General features: G+C 42.4%; 1 protein-coding gene across 6 annotated transcripts in view; it reads right to left on the bottom strand.

Annotated features, from left to right (window-relative positions):
• The window catches only part of kif6 (kinesin family member 6), a 775,022-nt gene that overhangs the window by 130,768 nt on the left and 622,410 nt on the right, over positions 1-21,844 (bottom strand). For all 6 annotated transcript variants that reach the window (XR_010973257.1, XM_068027794.1, XM_068027795.1 and 3 more), the window contains exon 17: positions 3,913-3,997. Coding sequence is in view for 5 of the 6 variants with exons in the window: in XM_068027794.1 (XP_067883895.1) it covers positions 3,913-3,997 (85 nt within the window). In the remaining variant the exon portion in view is untranslated. The remainder of the gene's footprint in view (positions 1-3,912; positions 3,998-21,844) is intronic.

Raw genomic sequence — 21,844 nt, 5'->3', positions numbered from 1 at the left:
GCTACAAAGCAATATAGACAGGTTAAGTGAGTGGGCAACCAGATGGCAGACGGAATATAATGTAGGGAAGTGTGACGTTATTCACTTTGGCCGTAAGAATAAAAAAGTAAAATATTTTTAAAAGGTGTGAAACTTGTAAGTGTTGATGTTCAAAAAGACTTGGATGTGCTTGTACAAGGAATGTAGAAAGTTTGCATTCAAGTACAGAAAGCAGTTAGGAAGGCAAATGGCATGTTGGCCTTTATTGCAAGGGGATTGGAGTACACAATAAAAAATTCTTGCCACAATTATACAGTGTTTTAGTGAAACCATATCTGGAATACTGTGTTCAGTTTTGGTCTCCACATTTAAGGAAGGATATACTTGCTTTGGAGGCAATACAGCGAAGGCTCACTAAACTGGTCCCTGGGATGAGGGGCTTGTCCTATGATGAGAGGCTGAGTTAATTGGGCCTATATTCTCTGGAATTTAGAAGAATGAAAGCCGATCTCATTGAAACATAGAAGATTCTGAAGGGACTGGATAGCGTAAACATTGAGATTGTTTCTGCTAGTCAGGGAATCTAAAACACGGGGGCACAGTCTCAGGATAAGGGGCTGATCACTTAGGACTGACAGGAGAAATTACTTCATGCAAAGGTTTGTGAATCTTTGGAATTCTCTACCCCAGAGGGTTGTGGATGTTCCATTGTTGAATACATTTGAGGTTGGAATAGATAGATTTTTGGTCTCTCAGGGAATCAAGGGATATGGTGAGTGAGTGGGAAGGTGGAGTTGAAGTCTAAGATAAGCCATAATTGTATTGAACGGCACAGCAGTCTCAATGGGCCATATGGTCTACTCCTCCTATTTCTTGTATTCTGTATTAATTCAATTAAAATTCCAGCAGCTGCCATGGTGTCCCCAGAGTATTATCATGGGTCTCTGGATTACTAGTCCAGTGACATTACCACTATGCTACCATCTCCTCAAGTTACTCTGGTTCCTTTATATTTGATGCTTAGCTCAATAGTTACCCTCAATAAAGATCTTAGTTCCCTCAGGTTCTGCCACTCCTTCCTCGCTCCACTGATTCTGACCTCAGTCTGACATCATTCTTTTAATTCTTGCCTGTGTTGAGTTGGTCTCATTCAGCTCCTGCTCACCCTGGTCTTGGGCCGGCTGTGCCACTGCACTTTATATTCTGCTCCGCTCTCGCTCAGCTCCTGCTCACCCCGGTCTCGGGCCTGCTGTGCCACTGCACTTTATATTCTGCTTTGCTCTCGCTCAGCTCCTGCTCCTTCTAGTGCTATCTGTTTGGTCCTCATCATTTTCTGAACGGATTTCAACACAATCTGGGACACATATGCTGTATATTTGCCTTTTTAAGCTTTGTGAGAGATCACCCCGAGCAGGAACATCTGGGCATTGGTGCCTAAGCTTGGGGAACTATCCCACATACTAGTGAAGAAATAGATTGACACAGTTTTACCTCACAGAAACATAGCCATCAGCCAGCTACTTTCCCCAGTCCCTGTTTGTTATTGTACCGGAACTATGTATTCTCCACTGATCCAGGCCCTTGGGCCCATTGCCAATGCTACCTCAGGAAATGTATAATGAGTTTCAAGGCAATGGGCTATCCAATTTTTCCATCTTCTCTTGGGAAAATGTCAAGCCTTCACTGAAGAAATTGAGGTCTTTAAAGCATGAATTCATAGAAAAATCTGATTCATTTAGTATGACATGAAATTTAGGTTGAGTTAGAAGTATTTTTCTCAATCATGGTTACTGGAAGATCTGTATACTTCTGTCATTCCTTAACTGAATCAGGGTACACATGGTTCAACCTTGGAACAGTGATTGAGGCTCTAAGGCAGGTTGTATCAGTGATAAGGGAAATGATGGATATAGATCAAGAATCAGTAAGATTTATTCACTGCATATGATACTCTATTCCCTGTGAGGGGTGGTTTTCCAAAAAAAAATTATTCTGTCTTTCTTCCTGGCATATTCAGGTCACTAACCATCTGCAGCTGACCTGATTCTAGGCCTCCATCAGGGCTACTCTAAATCAATACAATCCCAGGTGTACAAGAAGAACTCAGGTTCTCTGTCCCTTCAACTCCCTCTCAGCATCCTTTTCGGGAATCATCTCGGTTCTGCTCATTTACTGGCCCAGCAAATTGGTTGAAATTGAGTGGGGAGGGGATGGGGGGCAGGGCTGTCAAAAACAAAAAAACACTTGTTATTAATTTTGAACCACACTGGACCAAGCCTCACCAGAAAAGAAGTAGCATTTTTCACAGCATCATATGCTGACTGAGAAACGGGGTCAGGCCGTAGGAGGAGTGGAACAGTGCCCTGGGGTCACCCACTTTGAAAATGCCACCTCGGCTGGGGAGAAGCAGGGATAGTCTAGTAAGCAAATGAACTAATAAAGAAATAATTGTCAGAATTGCAATAATAAGAACTGAAAATTAAGGAATAACATTAATTTAAAATGTAGTACAGGGTAACATACGAACATACGAATTAGGAGCAGGAATAGGCCAATTGGCCCTTCGAACCTGCTCCACCATTCAATAAGTTCATGGCTGAACTGATAGCTCCACATTTCCACATACCGCCGATAACCTTCCATCCATTGCTTATCACAAAGCTATCTACCTCTGCCTTAAAAATATTCAAAGACTCTGCTTTTAAGGAAGAGAATTCCAAAGACTCACAACCCTAGAGTCATAGAGAGATACGGCACTGAAACAGGCCCTTCGGCCCACCGAGTCTGTGCTGACCAACAACCACCTATTTATACTAATTCTACATTAATCCCATATTCCCTACCACATCCCCATCATTCTCCTACCACCTACCTACACCGGGGGCAATTTATAATGGCCAATTTACCTATCAACCTGCAAGTCTTTGGTTGTGGGAGGAAACTGGAGTACCCGGCGGAAACCCACGCAGTCACAGGGAGAACTTACAAACTCCGCACAGGCAGTACCCAGACCCTCTGAGAAAAAAATTCCCCTCATCTCTGTCTTAAATGGGCGACCCCTCATTTTTAAACAGTGACCCCTAGTTCTAGATTCTCCCACAAGGGGAAACATCCTTTCCACATCCACACTATCAAGACCCCTCAGGATCTTATATGTTCCAAATCAAGTCACCTCTTACTCTTCTAAATTCCAGCAATACAAGCCTAGCCTGTCCAATCCTTCCTCCTAAAACAGCCTGCCCATTCCAGGTAATAGTCTAGTAAACCTTCTCTGTACTGCCTCCAACGCATTTACATCCTATCTTAAATAAGATGACCAGTACTGTACACAGTACTCCAGATGTGGTCTCACCAATGCCCTGCATAGCTGAAGCATAACCTCCCTATTTTTGTATTCAATTCCCCTCGCGAATAACAATAACATTCCATAGCTTTCCTAATTACCTGCATACTAACCTTTTGTGATACATGCACTAGGACACCCAGATCCCTCTGCATCTCAGAGCTCTGCAATCTCTCACCATTTAGATAATATGCTTCTTTTTTATTCTTCCTGCCAAAGTGGACAATTTCACACTTCATCACATTATACTCCATTTGCCAGGTCTTTTCCCATTCACGTAACCTATCTATATCCCTTATGTCTTCACAAGTTACCTTCCTACCCATCTGTGTGTCATCAGCAAATTTAGCAACCATACCTTTGGTCCCTTCATCTAAATCATTTACATAAATTGTAAAAAGTTGAGGCCCCAGCACAGATCCCTGTGGCGCACCACTCGTTACATCTTGCCAACCAGAAAATGACCCATTTATACCTATTCTCTGTAAACAGGAACATTTTTACACCTTCTTACTTGACTGTTTTGTGCTGCATTTTTTTGTAGGAGCAGTACATAACAACACTAAATTAAATTAAACAAGGTCACCAACCTCTTTTTTTCTTCCTCAATTTTCTCTCGAAGTTCATTTTCTAAGTGGTCTGGTTCAGTGACATCTACTGGCTCACTGGTCACACCTGGTGAGATATTGTAAAGCACATAATAAAGTGTAGCTGTTCTGAAATCCCTTTGTGAAATTTATATACTGTAAGCATATGAGGTCTCAGCCATGTTGTCAGGGCTCCCCAGCTTGATGAAAAAAAAATGTAGCAGCAATGATGGAAGTCTAAGAGGAGATCACCGTCTGTTATCTTGGGGGTAGGAATTCCTCTAGTCACCATGGGTAGGGATAGCACAAGTGTGGAGACTTCTGCCAAATCATGTGTTTTTTTGGAATATGCTACTGATTTTGCTGAAAACAGTTATCAGAGGAGATCTTCCTTTTGTGTTTTTACAATGTAGCTAACAGAAAGCAACTAAAGGAAATTGTCCAATGTTGTTCGCTTTAGCTCCGTGGTACCACTCTGAGTAGGAAGGTTATGGGTTCAAGTCCTGCTCTCAAGACTTGAGTACATAATATAGACTGAAACTCCAGTGCAGTACCTAAGGAGTGCTGCCCTCTCAGGTCAACCTAAAAGATCCCATGGCACTATTCGAAGAAAAGCAGGGCATTTGCCCAGGTGTCCTGGTCAATATTTATCTCTTAACCAAAACCTAAAACAGATGATCTGGTCATTTATTTACTGCTGATTGTAGGAGTTTTCTGTGCATGAATTGATAGCCAATTTCTACTTTACAACAGTGACTACATTTCAAAAAGTACTTCATTGGCTGTAAAGTGCTTTGGGATATCCTGAAGTTATGAAAGGCATGATATAAATGCAAGTCTTTCTTTCTTTGTTCACAATGTTGTTAACACACAGAAACTAGAGAATGGGAGTAGGGCAGGATGTTAAATCAGAGGTAGAAAAAGGAACATATCTAACACATGAATAAAAAAATCCATATTAGGAAGGACAGAGGAGAAATGGGTAACATAATTTGCATTTAGAGCTTCTGCTGCCTGCTTGTGTTCTCTTTAAAGAACTATTGAAAGAAACAGAAGTTGCAAAAAATCAGCAACTGGATCTCCACTCTGATTTTACAATTAATCTTTTGAACATTCCCAAGTTCTGATAATTCCATGGCTGAGTTAAAGCAATAGCAGTTCATTTCTGTTTAAACAACAAAACAAATGGTGTCATGGTTACTTAGAAATTCAAATGGCTGCATTCTGCATGCCACTAATTCTGAGCATGGAGACAACAAGTATAATCTGCCTGGACAACATAACCCCACATGGCATTTTTATTTTGGGCAATTGTAGGCAATTAAGGTTCTTGCTGCTAAAGTGTGCATATTTTATTAATGGTTTCCATCCATCTATAACTCCTATCAGATGTTAACATGACTGAGATTTCAAACAGGGAACAAACAGAGAACTCTTTTAAAGCGATTTTGTAATGGTATACTGCATGTGTTGTGCTTTACACTTGGTTTAAGGGAATCACATGCCACTGTTTGAATTACTTTAAAATACTTGTGCATATGCCTCCTTCTTCCCAGTTTACAGTATATTTTAAGTCATAAGAGTCCATTTTTAAGCCTTTCTACTACGTCTCCCTTCACTGGTTTATTTTTACAACCTCGGTGGTGGTGTTCTCTCTCTTTGCCCGTTGGTCTCCATGAAACAAGTTTCTGTCTTTCTCCCATCTTATATTCCCTTATCCTTAATCTGTTCCAACTTGCTTCTCCCTTTTTCTCTGATTCCCTCTGGCTGCCTCTAGGCATTGTTAAACCTACTTGTCCTCTCCCTTGGTATATTTTTCCAGATGGCATATCTCTCTGTTTTGAGAACTAAACTTCAAAAATGTGTATCAAGAGCCAACACAACACAGAGCAGGGTTGAGTAAGCAGAATATAGATTTGAAGCAGGCTCAAGTCTGTTGAATATATATAGGACAGTTTAGATGAAGGATCACATCCAAAAGATTAACTTGTTTTTCGCTTTCAATAGCTAAATGACTGACCTAAAGCTCATTTCCAGTATTTTCTGTTTTTTAAATATCAAATTCCCACTATTTGTAGGTTTTATCTTTATTGTTTGATTAGTGAACAATGATTTATGGAAAATACCCAATCTCCAGATTATTACAATTTACTGGGTTACAGATTTAGTGACATCTTATGGGCAGTTTTGTGTTCTGAGCTCACACTTACAGGGAACCATTTTGAGATGTACAAATTCATCCCTGCCTATGAAGACTTGGATCTAAGCAGCCTATGCCAGTGGTTTAATTTCCTTTATTTTAAACTGGTTAATTAATACCTGCATTAACCAGTACAGCCAGGGATTTATTCAACCACTGAAAATAGCAAACTGTTTGCTTTCAAATAATTATGCATCCCAATGTACATTATCCAGATGTTGAAAAAGTGTCTGGTTTTACATTCACGCCCGGGTGAAGGAATTTGTACCTGGGACAGACATTTGTTAATTAAAACTGTACACATCAACAGAAAAATACGATTGAAAACAGTATCAGGTCACATTTTAGGTGGAGGCGGTGGCGTAGTGGTAATGTCACTGGACTAGTAATCCAGAGGCCCAAGCTAATGCTCTGGAGACATGGGTTCAAATTCCATCACGGTAGATGGTGAAATTTGAATTCAATTAATAAAAATGTGGAATTAAAAAGCTAGTCTAATGATGACCATGAAAGCATTGTCAATTGTTGTAAAAACCCATCTGGTTCACGAATGTCTTTTAGGGAAGGAAATCTGCTGTCCTTACCTGGTCTGGCCTACATGTGACTCCAGACCCAGAGTAATGTGGCTGACTCTTAAAATTCCCTCTGAAATGGCCTAGCAAGCCATTCAGTTCAAGGGCAATTAGGGATGGAAAATAAATGCCAGCCTAGCCAGCGATGCCCACATCCCACAAATGAATAAAAAAGAACATTTATTGCCCATCCCTAGCTTCCCTGAGAAGTTGTTGCTTGTGGGTCTTCTCCTTGAACTGGTGATAGGTAGGAAATTCAAGGATATTAACTTGGCAACAATGAAGGGATGGTGATGTATGACCATCAAATGGTGTGTGCCTCAGAGTTGATGGTGTTACCATCATTGATACAGCTGCCAGCATCAAGCAAAGTAATATCCCTAATTCTGACTCAAATAACCTAATATTAATTCGGAGCAGGAATCAATGCTGTTTATCTCCCTCTCAATCTAGGATCGCTGTACTGCTTTATTGCTGAGGTTATTAGGGATTGAACCTGGCAGGTGAGTAAGGCACTGGGCAGTTTGAAAAAATGGAATAGCTTGCTTTGACAGACAATAACCCTGTGTCAGGCATATTAAGGGGGATCAAGGTATTCAAGTGAAATATAGACCAGCTGTGGGTTTTGTTTGAATTGGCATCTCTATTTCAGTTTCAGAGAAATAAATTCAAATTTCTTCAGTGCTGCAGCTGTAACCATTTTTCTTCTATGTAAGTCTACCAACTCCAATAACTGCATTAATAGGAAAGAAATTGTATTTATATAGCATCTTTCATGTCCTGAGTACATCCCAAAACATTTCCCAGCCACTGAGTTACTTTTGAAGTGGGGTCATTGTTATTTTGTATGTGTACATGACAACTAAATTACAAAGAATGAGGTGACACAAACATGAAATAAGGTAAGTGAACAATTAGTGGGGTTAATTGTAACTTTCAACAATGGTGTAAAACAGACACAGGAAAGACTGTGGGCCCCGACAACATCCCAGCTGTAATACTCAAGACTTGTGCTCCAGAATTAGTCACACTCCTAGCCAAGCTGTTCCAGTACAGCTACAAGACTGGTATCTACCTGGCAACGTGGAAATTGCCCAGGTATGTCCTGTCCAAAAAGAAGGAACAATCTAATCCGGCCAATTACCACCCCATCAGTATACTCTCAATCATCAGCAAAGTGATGGAAGATGTTGCTGACAGTATTATGAAGCTGGACTTACTCAGCAATACTCTGATCACTAATGCTCAGTTTGGGTTCTTCCAGGAGCACTCGTCTCCAGAACTCATTACAGTCTTGGTCCAAACTTGAGAGTGACTGCCCTTGACATCAAAGCAGCATCTGACAGAGTATGGTATCAAGAAGCCCCAGTAAAATTGACGTCAATGGGAATCAGGGGAAAACTCTGCGTTGGTTTGAGCACAAAGATAGATGGTTATGGTTGTTGGAGGCCAATCATCTCAACCCTAGGACATCACTGCAGGCATTCCTCAGTGTAATGTCCTAAATCCAGTCATCAATGACCTTCCCTCCAACATAAGGTCAGACATAGGGATATTCGACAATGATTGCAGAGTGTTCAATCTCCTTCATAACTCCTCAGATAATGAAGCAGTCCATGCCCATATGCAGCAAGACCTAGACTACATTCAGGCTTGGGCTAATAAGTGGCAAGTAACAGATACGCCACACAAATCTCTCCTTGGCATTCAATGGAGGTACCGTCGCTGAATCCTCAAGCATTAATATCCTGGGGATTACCATTGACCAGAAACTTAACTGTACTAGTCACATAAATGCTGTGGATACAAGAGTAGATAAGAGGCTGGGAAACCTGTGGCGAGTAACTCATCTCCAGATTCCCTAAAGCCTGTCCACCATCTACAAGGCATAAGTCAGGTGTGTGATGGAGTACTCTCCAATTGCCTGGATGAGTACAGCTCCAACAACACTCAAGAAGATTGACACTAGCCAGGACAAAGCAGTCCACTTGATTGCCACTCCATCCACCACCTTAAACATTCATTACCTCACCTTAAACGTTCATTCCCTCTACCACTGGTGCACCGTGGCAGCAGTGTGTACCATCTACAAGATGCACTGCAGAAACTCACCAAGGTTCCTTTGACAACACATTCCAAACCCGAGACCTCTACCACCTAGAAGGACAAGGTCGTCAGGTACTTGGGAACAATACAGCCTGTAAGCTCTCCAAGTTGCACATACCCTGACTTTGAACTATATTGCCATTTCGTTATTGTCACTGGGTCAAAAACCTGGAACTCCCTCCCTAAAAGTACTGTGGTGTCCCCACATTACAAAGACTGCAGCGGTTCAAGAAGGTGGCTCACCACCACCTTTTCAAGGACAAGGGATGGGCAATAAATGCTGACATTGCCAGTGATGCTGACATCCCATGAATGAAAAACAGTCAATTGCGAAGGGCTTCCCATTATACCCCCTGCACAATTTTGCTTTGTATTGAAGTTATTAGAATTGCAAATCGGGAGAGATGTATATCGGGCGGTTGATCTGATTTCTCCTCTATTAACTATTGCCAACAATTAAAATGACTCCCAGGCTGCAGTGGTGTTGGATGTGGGCTGGGGGTGGGGTGGGGGTGGGGGTGGGGGGTGGCGGCAGGAAATGGTGTAGGGGTGAATATTAACTGGGGAACATATCACTAATCTTTGAACAGTGGCTTGGGAGTTTTTTAGATTCACCTGAACAGCCAGACAGGGCCTTGATTTAGCATCTGTACAAGAAATGTCACCTCTTACAAAGTAGCACTGAAGTGTCAGGTTTGATTATGTCCTCCAAACCCGGAATGCAACTTCAATCTACAACCTTCATGACTCAGTGGCAAGAGTGCTAATTACTGAGCCACGATAACAAAAGAAAGTGATTCAAATGGTCTAATATTATCAACCATACGAAATGATCTCTTTCAAGTAGCTAAATAACAATCCCAATAACTGCCTGACAATAATTTAAATAGCCAAATAGTTTCTATTATACACATTAAAAAGTGTGTGGTTGCAGAATCCTGTAGTTGGCGCTGTCAGAGTAACATTATGCATCCCATTCACTTTAGTCACAGCCTATCTAAAGTTACATAACCATCAAACAACTAATCTGAAGTCTTTTCTGTGAAATCACAGCATGATTACTAATCTTGTCCACTAGATGGCACTGAAGCAATCCTTCCTTTGAAATCAGTGAAAATATTGAAGTTCATTCAGTAACTTGGAGGTGCAAAAAAACTATAATTAACAAAAGGAATCCCAGGCATCACAATGTTCAGGCAGCAAAAAAAATGAAGTTTTCATCTCAAGGTCACTTTCAAAATAAGGGTTGCACAAACAACATTTAGATGGAACAACAGCGGAGATGTCGGATGACAATAATTCCAAAGGTAAAAGCACTTTTATATTCCCTCGGTTACTTATACTGGATGTGGATCTAGAAGACAAACTGCTATGAAGAGAAATAAGTTGTGATCTTTTCTGAGATCGATTGGGAGCCCCATCTCAATAAGACACTTCAGCCCCCTTGGAAAAGAAAGGAAGCCTTCCCACTGCTCCATTCACCACAGTAAATCATCAAAGCCTTGAACCCATTTAACTCTCCCTCTAAAAGCAGCTGAGGCTAAAGGTTAAGTGAAAATTTAAAAACTGAGATTGATAGGTTTCTGTTGGGCAAGTGTATTAAGTAGCTATGGAACCAAGGATGGTCAATGGTATCAAGATACAGATTAGCCATGACCTAACTGAGGGAATGCTGCATTGTCAGAGGTACCATCTTTCAGATGAGACAGTAAACTAAATGATGAATCATCTGAGATAGGGCTGCAAGATCCCATTGCACTATTTGAAGAACAGCAGGGGAGTTCTCCCTGGAATAAAAACAGAAAATGCTGGAAATACTCAGCAGGTCAGGCTGCATCCGTGGAGAGAGAAACAGAGTTAATGTTTCACGTCGATGACCTTTCATCAAAACCCTGATGATGAAGATGATGAGATGTTAAACCGAGGCCCTGTCTGCCTTCTCAGGTGGATATAAAAGATCCTGTGGCACTATTTTGAAGAAAAGCAGGTGTGTTATCCCCAGTGTCCTGGCCAATATTTATCGCTCAATCAACATCACCAAAACAGATGATCTGGTCATTATCACATTGCTGTTTGTGGGAGCTTTCTGTGTACAAATTGGCTGCCATATTTGCCTACATTACAATAGTGACTACACTTCAAAAGTACTTCATTGGCTGTAAAACGCTTTGGGACTTAAAACGCGTGATATAAATGGAAGCTCTTCCTTATTACTAATTGGCATTCAGTTGATTGTGAACTTTTGAGTAGATGCTCTTAGGAATAAACTGGAGAACATATTGTCTGCAAAACATGCAACTCCATTTTTATCACACTGTTGTGGATACTCCTGGGCCTCCAAAAGCCTTTGACTCAGTTTTAGGTGCTCACTGCGCCACACTGCTGCATCCTTGCTGAGTTCCCTTTTTTGTGCTTCACCTCGCCCATCCCTTCCCTGACTCGCAGGCTTGCACCCAGTCCTTCAGCTGGGGAGTGCTTCATCTAGGCTTCACTCCTTGCGATCCAGGTTCAAGCCCTGACCTCTCCTTTCTTACTGCTCAATCCAGTCTGAGGTTCCAATGACATATCCAACTTTAAAATAAAAATAATGTCCACACCACCCTGCAAGATACATGGTGTAAGCTGTCCTTACACAATGAGCAATGCTGCTCACCTGAATTAATATTGATCACTCACAAGCTGATATGACTGTAGACAAAAACTGCCATTGAACTGAATCAAATAAAAGTCAAATGTATGTAGAGTCATAGAGTCATTTACAGCACAGAAGGAGGCCATTGAGTCCATGCTGGCTCTCCAAAGAACGATCCTGTCAGTCCCACTCCCCCACAGCCCTGCAAGTCTATTTCTCTCGAGTGACCATCCAACTTCCTCATGCAAACACTGACTGTCTCTGCTTCCACCATCTTTGTGGGCAATGAGAGTCAGGTCATGACTGGTGCTTAGTAAATATCCTGTGTGTTATATTTAGATGTACAGGCTGTTAAAAAACTTGGTTTATTAAACTTCTGCAGAAATATGCGCTGCAGGAGATAATAAATGTGTTAGAGTTGCATAATATGTAATATAGTGCACTGTGACAGGGGCTTCATAACTTGTGAGTCTAAAGGGGAAGTGAATTATGTAGCCTGATGTCAGCAGTGAATTATTTTGCATACTCCGTTGTTCCAAGTTATTTACTATGTACTTTGTGTTCAGCAAAATCTGGAACTTCAGCAAGAGGAATTTAATCCTTTAAAAAGGGATATGACACTACTTTTATAGAGATTTTATAGAGGAGTTGTTATTCAGGAGGTGGTTGTCAGACAAGAAAGAATCCTATTCAGAAAAGAAGCAGAGAAATCCTAAAGGAGTGGAGATGAAGGCACAAGAACAGCATATTGGGTTATAAATTTCCCTCCATTTACTAATGCTAGTGAACAACAACAACTTCCATTTGTGATAAAATGTCCCAAGGCACTTCACAGAACTATTATCAAACAAAACCGAGCTACATAGGGAGACATTTGGATACATTTGACCAAAAGCTTGGTCAAAGACATAGGCTTTCAGGAGAATCTTAAAGGAGGAGCGATAGAGAGACAAAGAGGTTTATACTGAGGGAATTACAGAGCTTTGTGTTTAGGCAGCTGAAGGTACAGCCACCAATGGTGGAGTGATTAAAATGGGCATGCGCAAGAGGCCAGAATTGGAGAAGCAGAGAGATCTGTAAAGTTGGAGCAGTTTACACAGATAGGGAGGGGTGAGACCATGAATGTGAAGCTAAGGATGATGATTTTAAAATTGACGTCCACTCCATTAAAATTGACGCATTGCCACATCAGGAGTCAAGGTAGGTCAGCAGCACCGGAGTGATGGGTGAACTGGACATGGGCAGCAGATTTTTGGGTGAGCTTAAGTTTATGTAAGGTGAAAGATGGGAGACTGGCAAGGAGAACATTTAAATAGACAAATCTAAAGGTAACAAGGCAAGGATAACAGTTTCAGCAGCAGAGGAGCTGAGGTAGGGGTGGAGTCAGCTGATGTTATGGAGGAGGAAGTAGACAGCCTTGGTGATGGAGTGGACGTGCAGTCAGCAGCTCATCTCGAGCTCAGTTACAATACCAAGATTGTGAACAGCGTTGTTCATTCTCATACAGATGCCAGGGAGAGGAATGGAGTCGGTGGTTAGACAATGGTGTTTGTGGCAGGAATCGAAGACAATGGCTTCAGTCTTTTGAATATTTAGTTGGAGGGAATTTCTGCTCATCTGTTTTTGGACGAATAAATTTGTGTGAGATTAAAGTGGTGAAACTTATTTTACACTCATGCTAACTTATTCACCAGCACATGTGAACAGAAGAAGCTCTACCACAATGTTTTTTGGAAGTTAGCAAGTTGCTTTAATTTCCAATTCTAACTGGAAGTTCTTCCTGAAACATTGGGATGCCTTTTCTCTTCTTGGATGCTGTTGCACCTACTATCTGCTTCTAACATTTTCAATTTCTATTCCAGATTTCCTACATTTGCAAATTGTTTACCTTTCCATCTGAGTTGTTTCTTGTCCAGTTTGACCACAGTTAAACAACAGCAACTTATATTTATGTAGAGTCATAGAGTCATTTATGGCACAGAAGGAGGTCATTAGGCCCATAGCATCCATAACATGATAAAACATCCCAAGGTGCTTCACAGAAGGATTATAAAACAAAGAATGACACTGAGCCACAATAGGAGATATTAGGACAGATGATTAAAAGTTTGGTCAAAGAGGTAGGTTTTAATGAGTGCCATAATGGAGGAAAGCAAGGTGGAGAGGCAGAGAGGTGTAGGGAGGGTATTCCAGAGCTTGGGGCCTAGGCAAATGAAGGCATGGCTAGCAATAGTGGAGCAATTAAAATCAGGGATGCATAACAGGCCAAAATTAGAGAAGCACAGATATCTTGGAAGGTTGTGGGGAAGGAGATGAAAGAGATAGGGAGAGGCAAGGCCATGGAGGGATTTGAAAACAAGGATGAGAATTTTAAAATCAAAATGTTGCTTGACCGGGAGCCAGTGTAGGTCAGCGAGCACAGGGATGATAAGGGAGCGGGACTTGGTGCCAGTTAAGACACGGGCAGCTGAATTTTGGATGACCTCAAGTTTGTGGAGAGTAAAATGTGGGAGCCCATCCAGGAATGTTTATCGTCAAGGTAACGAAGGCATGAGTGAGGGTTTCAACAGCAGATGAGCTGAAACGGGGCAAAGTAGGGTGATGTTATAATTTGGTTAAGAACTGAATGGAATTTTCTATTCCTTGAATAAATGGTGGGTTTTATGACTTTAAATCAGTCAGTTTGAAAATGATGCTGAATGAGCTTTGAACTTGGGGTCATTGGGACATGAACAGCGATGGAGTTGAGGGCAGCTACAAGCTCTGGTTACACGTTCTGCTTCACTTCACTGCTCTCCAGACAACCCCTTAGTTTGATGAGTTTTACAGGGAAGTTTTGTTTAAATTCCCCTTTCTTTTAAAAGAAAACTTTACAAACTTAAATCCTGCCAAGTTCAAATCAGATGAGGAGATAGCAGAAACTCTGGGAAGCAAAACCTGGGCCTCAGGAATGCAATCTTGGCAGGAATGAAAAACAATAACAGTCTCTCTCTCTCTCTCACTCCCTCTCTGTCACAAAGAGAGTTGAAACTGTTAATCTTATACAGCAACACAGTCTTTCCTCGACTGAATCTGAAAATTACTTCAAGTCTGGTGAAGCAGTTTTTCAGGTCAGGCACATAATGAAATTGCACGGTCTGCAAAAAGCCAGAGGAACAGATGCAGTAAATCAGGTTAACAGTGAAGTGGAAAGAAATCATTGAATTCAAATGTTTACCTTTATATTGCCTATGCTCATTAAGATGAGAAATGAGGGCCAAAAATTGGAAGCTTTGTCTAAAATTAGGAGACTCAACCACAGTTTTGAATCTTTCTTATTACCAAATCAGGAGTGGCTAGGGTCAGGCACTTGCATTGCTCTTGGCTACAATGGGCCCAACATTATACTTGGACTCCAGGCAGACGGACAGCAGACTATGAAGTAGCAGGCTGGCTGAGGCAATGCAGCACAGCACTCAAAATTATACAGAATTGCAAGACAGAAGCAAGCCTTTTGGCTCAACCAGTCCTTGTTGGCACACAAGCTAACAGTTCGAATCACATTTGCCCATGTTCCCATATCCTGTCAACCCCTTTTCCTTCATCCACCTATCCAATCTAATCTTGAATCTTGACATAGTTTCTGCCTCAGCCACTAACCCTGCAAGTGAATTTTACAGCTTCACCAATCTCTGTGTGAAGCAGTTTCTCCTGGTCTCTGTTCAAAATCTCCTACATTTAATCTTGTATCTGTGACACCCTATTTTTGACCCCTGAACTGCTGGAAACAGTCTACTTCTATCTACCCTATCCCAACCTTTCATAATTTTAAACACTGATTTCATATCACTCAAAAATCTATAATGTTCCAGTGAAAAAAGAACCAATTTTTCCAAGTTTTTTCATATTTGTATTTCCTCAAACAGGATAGCATCTAGTTAATCTGCATTGTACTCCCTCTGAAGTCTCATTATCCTTCCTACAGTGTGGACCCTAATGCGACAGACAGTATTCTAACTGAAGTCTTATTAATGTTTCATACAGACTCCTCATTACTTCTTGTCTTTTATATTCTATATTTCCTGAATTAAAACCTTAAATTCAATTAGTTGCTTTTTAGAGCCTTATTAACCTGATGCACTGCCTTTAAAATTCTGTGAACCTGTATCCCCAAGTTACTCTACATTTTTACAGCAAGGAGCCTACTTCCATTCAGTGTATAATTACTGCCTTTTTAATCAACTTAATAACATTGAATTGTATCTGCCACCTTTTAGGCCACAACCCCACCTTTCAATATCCCTTTGCACTTTGTTTTGGTCTTCTAAAGGTTAACTCCTATTTTGGTATAATCTGCAAATTTTGACACTACTCTCTGGAAGCCCATTACCAATCATCGATATACGCACTGAACAGCAGTGGTCCCGGAACTAAAACTTGTGGGACACCACCACCCTACTTCCAACCATTCTGAAAAACTCCCCGTCTGTTCAATGTAGGCTGAAAGAAAAACCAGTTAAGAGCTCCTTCTGTCAGACATGAGCATGAATTAGCACCAGTATAGCAGACACAAGGATGCCCATTGTGCAACCACAACTGGAACAGGAGGGCATGATGGCAAGCAGAACTGCAAATTGACAATGGGAGAAGATTAAAATATTCTCCAATCTGCAGCCTCTCAGAATGATAGTATCAAAGTATCCTCAATTGCTAATAAATTCTACCTATTTCTCTGAACTCACTGAGAACTGCATGAAATCTCCCAAAGAATGGAGATAGACGTGTCACACTTATTAATGATCAGATTAGCATGCTTGTCCAGATCTGTGCATAACTCCCAGCTGAAGAAAGGTGCAAAGGAACCATTTGATCTAAAGCACTGTCACGTGGAACTTGTGGGAGCCAGGTCTATAGTTACTGGTTTCACATGATAGCTCTTGAGAACAAACCCATCTTTTACAACTTTATCTTGGATTAAGCTCTGCTCGGGACCAGTGATACCAATCAGTTTAGTTGACAGATGCCAACATATTTCATATGTGTGCCAACCTGATCGTCACATGTGTGAAATGTTTTGGCATCTGTCAACGAAACTAATTGGTATCTCCTCTTGATAAGGGTGACAGAAGTCTGCTGTATCCTAATTTCTTCCTGCTTTATACTGCATGCGCAATGAATCCAAATCTGAGCTGGGTACATGCTGAAACCAGTAACAGGCTTACTGTAAATGCACCTCATACCAGTAGCTCCGCAGAGCTCACATACCAGAGGTCTAATTCTAATCGGTGCTCCCACTGTTGGTGATCCAATTCCAACTGAATGAGTAACATCAGTCTCAGAAAGCTGAGTGATGACTGGAATCCAGGCACACAGTGGTTAGGGGAAAGGTATAGCTACAATGCTGCTTCTGAAAAGTTGGCTAAACCAACTTCGGTGACGCACTAACATATTTAGGGTTAGAAACCAACATTAACAAAAAAAATTAAACAAGGGGATGTGACAGATTGGAGATCTGACTTATTTTTAATCACAGAAAACTATGGGATGTTTTCTGCACTTCATTCTGCACCCTGGGGGAGAAATTTGCTTGCCCAGCACCACTTCTAACTTCTAGTTGCGCCACGTAGACTTAAGTTAATTCACCCGGGCAGGCTGCACCACAGGCCACTACCTGTACGGCTTTCTTCAATGAAATCAATGAGAAACACTGCACAGTGCCTGTGGCACTGCCTGCTGCTGAGAAATTGACAAAAGTCTGTGTAGCGCCCTTGAAAATGGCAGTATGCAAACGTATTTCTCCCCCTTGTTTTAGACCTGCAGGCTATCTTCAAGCTGACTATATTTTTGTGCTAGAGTGTTTGTGTAGATTTTGTGTTGTAGCCTCATTAAGACCCTAGATTGACGATAAAAATATCGAACTGAATACCAGTTGCAATTTCCCAGCTTTTATGCGAGGTATGCTCTTTTTGCCTACACATAGTTTCAAAGACTGTAACTGAGAAGACAATTTGCTGTTTTGTTAGAAGATAGAAGGTGCATCAGTATCACAGAGAACTGGCTTAATGCCATTTTTAACATTTAGCATTTGACTTTTAACATTTATTCTAGTATTAGCCATATTGAAATATTAGAATGCATGTTTTGAAACATGGTGTAGAAGTTTTAATCTAGAGTTACAAAGTGTCAGGTTAAAATGTCCACTTCCACAGCAAACCCTCTACGTTCCCTTCCTTGCAGGCATTATCTGCCACATGGTCCCTTTAAGAATATGCACAAAAATACTTCTGAAATTGAAGAGTAATTCTTAAAATGTGGGCTTCTGGAGAGTGGGGAGTGCAGTGAGTTTAAACTCTGTGGGAGTCTGGTGTCAATTCAGCTCCTAAGTGAGATGAATGTGGGCAGACCCAACCCAGCTGTTGGTGGCTTGGGTCTACAGATCAAATCATAGAATCACAGCACAGAAGGAACTCATTCAACCCATCGTGCTTGTGCTGGGTCTTTGAAAGAGTTATCTACTTCATCTGAACCACCCTCCCCTTACCCCACAGCCCTTTTCCTTTTCCAAATGTTTCTTTTCAAGGCTGTTTAAAATTCCCTTTTGAAAGTAACTGTTGAATTTTCAACAGCCTTTCAGGCAGTGCATTCTAGATTATAACAACTGGCTCCATAAAAAAATAATTCTCTTCATTTCCTCCCTGGCTTTTTTTGCCAATTATCTTACATGTGTGTCTGCTGGTTACTGACCCTCCTGCCAGCTATTTACTCTATCAAAACCCATCATAATTTTGAACACCTTTATTAACTCTCCACTTAATCTTCTCTGCTCTAAGGAGAACAATCCCAACTTCTCTAGTCTCTCCACATAACTGAAGTCCCTCATTCCTGGTACAATTTTTGTAAATCTCCTTTGCGTCCTCTCCAAAACCTTGACACCCCTAGTAATACAGCATAAATTTTGTACTGAAGAAATGTGTACTGAAGTTCCCATCCTTAGGTGACTCGATGAACATGAAGCTAGTCATTTTTAGTGATGTTTCACATGCTAATCCTCCTGATGGGTATTCAAGTGCAGTTGGTTTCATAATATTTCTGATGGGTGAAAATGGGAAATGTTATCCTTTAACTTGGGAAGCTAAGAAAATAAAAAAGGTCATTAAAAGTACTTTAGCTGCAGAAACACTGAGTCTTGTGCAGGAAATGGATATGGGGTTAAATTTGTCAAATATTTTAGGTGAAATTCGGAAAGGGACATACTGAAGACAGGATACCCACTGAATGTTATGTGGATAATTGTTCTTTGTAGGACAATGTGCATAAGACTACATCTTCTTCTGGCAGGGTAGGGATCCTGAAGAACCAAGACAGCATGGAGTGGGCTTTGCCATCAGAAACTCTTTGCTCAGCATGATAGAGCCACCCTCAAATAGCTTGGAACGCATACTGTCCATCCGACTGTTCACCGCCTCTGGTCCAGTATACCTACTCAGCACCTATGCTCCAACACTCTGCTTCCCACCTGAAGCTAAAGACCAGTTCTACGAGGAACTCCATAAATCATTAGTAGCTTCCCCAAACCGAATACCTGTTCCTGCTGGGGGACTTTAATGCCAGGGTTGGGGCCGACCATGACTCATGACCCTCCTGCCTTGGGCGCTATGGCATTGGAAGGATGAATGAGAATGGACAGAGACTGCTTGAGTTCTGTACCTATCAAAAGCTCTGCATCACCAACTCATTCTTCCATACTAAACCCTGTCACCAGGTTTCTTGGAGGCACCCAAGATCACGTCGTTGGCACCAGCTGGACCTCATCGTCACAAGGCGAGCCTCTTTAAACAGTGTTCAAATCGCACGCAGCTTCCACAGTGCGGACTGCGACACCGACCACTCCCTGGTGTGCAGCAAGGTTAGACCCAAACCAAAGAAGCTGCATCACTCCAAGCAGAAGGGCTGCCCGCACATCAATACCAGCAGAATTTCTCATCCACAGCTGTTACATAAGTTTCTAAATTCACTTGAAAAAGTCCTTCAAAACACTCCTACAGAGACCAATTAGGCCCACATCAGAGACACCATCTATGACTCAGCAATGACCACCTATGGCAAATGTGTGAAGTGGAATGAAGACTGGTTTCAATCTCACTTTGAAGAGCTGGAACCTGTCGTAGCCGCTAAGCACATTGCACTGTTGAACGACAAGAAAGTCCCCAGCGAATTAACATCTGTAGCACTTAAAGCAGCCAGAAGCGCTGCACAAAGAACGGCCAGGCACTGCGCAAATGACTACTGGCAACTCCTATGCAGTCATACTCAGCTGGCCTCTGACACCGGAAACATCAGAGGAATGTATGATGGCATTAAGAGAGCTTTTGGGCCAACCATCAAGAAGATCGCCCCCCTAAAATCTAAATCAGGGGACACAATCACTGACCAACACAAGCAAATGGACTGCTGGGTGGAGCACTACCTAGAACTGTACTCCAGGGAAAATGTTGTCACTGAGACCGCCCTCAATGCAGCCCAGTCTCTGCCAGTCATGGATGAGCTGGACGTACAGCCAACAAAATCGGAACTCAGTGATGCCATTGATTCTCTAGCCAGCGGAAAAGCCCCTGGGAAGAACGGCATTACCGGTGAAATAATCAAGAGTGCCAAGCCTGCTATACTTTCAGCACTGTACGAACTGCTTTGCCTGTGCTGGGACGAGGGAGCAGTACCACAGGACATGCGCGATGCCAATATCATCACCCTCTATAAGAACAAGGGTGACTGCGGTGACTGCAACAACTACCGTTGAATCTCCCTGCTCAGCATAGTGGGGAAAGTCTTCACTCGAGTCGCTTTAAACAGGCTCCAGAAGCTGGCTGAGCGTGTCTACCCTGAGGCACAGTGTGGCTTTCGAGCAGAGAGATCCACCATTGACATGCTGTTCTCCCTTCGTCAGCTACAGGAGAACAACAGATGCCCCTTCACGTTGTTTTCATTGATCTCACCAAAGCCTTTGACCTCGTCAGCAGACGTGATCCCTTACTACTACTAGAAAAGATCGGATGTCCACCAAAGCTACTAAGTATCATCACCTCAATCCATGACAATATGAAAGGTACAATTCAGCCTCATCAAACCCCTTTCCTATCCTGAGTGCCGTGAAACAGGGCTGTGTTCTCGCACCTACACTGTTTGGGATTTTCTTCTCCCTGCTGCTCTCACATACGTTCAAGTCTTCACAAGAAGGAATTTTCCTCCACACAAGATCAGGTGACAGGTTGTTCAACCTTGCCCGTCTAAGAGCGAAGAGCAAAGTATGGAAAGTCCTCATCAAGGAACTCCTCTTTGCTGACGATGCTGCATTAACATCTCACACTGAAGATTGTCTGCAGAGACTCATCGACAGGATTGCAGCTGCCTACAACTAATTTGGCCTAACCATCAGCCTCATGAAAACGAACATCATGGGACAGGAAGTCAGAAATGCTCCATCCATCAATATCGGTGACCACGCTCTGGAAGTGGTTCAAGAGTTCACCTACCTAGGCTCAACTATCACCAGTAACCTGTCACTCAATGCAGAAATCAACAAGTGCATGGGAAAGGCTTCCACTGCTCTGTCCAGACTGGCCAAGAGAGTGTGGGAAAATGGCGTACAGACACAGAACACAAAAGTCCGAGTGTATCAAGCCTGTGTCCTCAGTACCTTGCTCTACGGCAGCGAGGCCTGGACAACGTATGTCAGCTAAGAGCGACGTGTCAATTTATTCCATCTTCGCTGCCTCTGGAGAATCCTTGGCATCAGGTGGCAGGAACGTATCTCCAACACAGAAGTCCTCGAGGCGGCCAACATCCTCAGCATATACACCCTACTGAGCCAGCGGTGCTTGAGATGGCTTGGCCAAAGAGCGACGTCTCAATTTATTCCATCTTCGCTGCCTCTGGAGAATCCTTGGCATCAGGTGGCAGGACCGTATCTCCAACACAGAAGTCCTTGAGGCGGCCAACATCCTCAGCATATACACCCTACTGAGCCAGCGGTGCTTGAGATGGCTTGGCCATGTGAGCCGCATGGAAGATGGCAGGATCCCCAAGGACACATTGTACAGGGTATCAGACCCACCGGCCATCCATGTCTCCGCTTTAAAGATGTCTGCAAACGTGACATGAAGTCCTGTGACATTGATCACAAGTCGTGGGAGTCAGTTGCCAGCGATCGCCAGAGCTGGCGAGCAGCCATAAAGGCGGGGCTAAAGTGTGGCGAGTTGAAGAGATTTAGCTGTTGGTAGGAAAAAGGACAGAAGCGCAAGGGGAGAGCCAACTGTATAACAGCCCCGACAACCAATTTTATCTGTAGCACCTGTGGAAGAGTCTGTCACTCTGGAATTGGCCTTTATAGCCACTCCATGCGTTGCTTCACAAACCACTGACCACCTCCAGGTGCTTTCCCATTGTCTC

This window comes from Heterodontus francisci, chromosome 3 (genome assembly GCF_036365525.1).
Source record: "Heterodontus francisci isolate sHetFra1 chromosome 3, sHetFra1.hap1, whole genome shotgun sequence".
NCBI classification, from domain to species: Eukaryota; Metazoa; Chordata; class Chondrichthyes; order Heterodontiformes; family Heterodontidae; genus Heterodontus; species Heterodontus francisci.
This window is presented reverse-complemented; position numbering and strand designations above follow the sequence as displayed.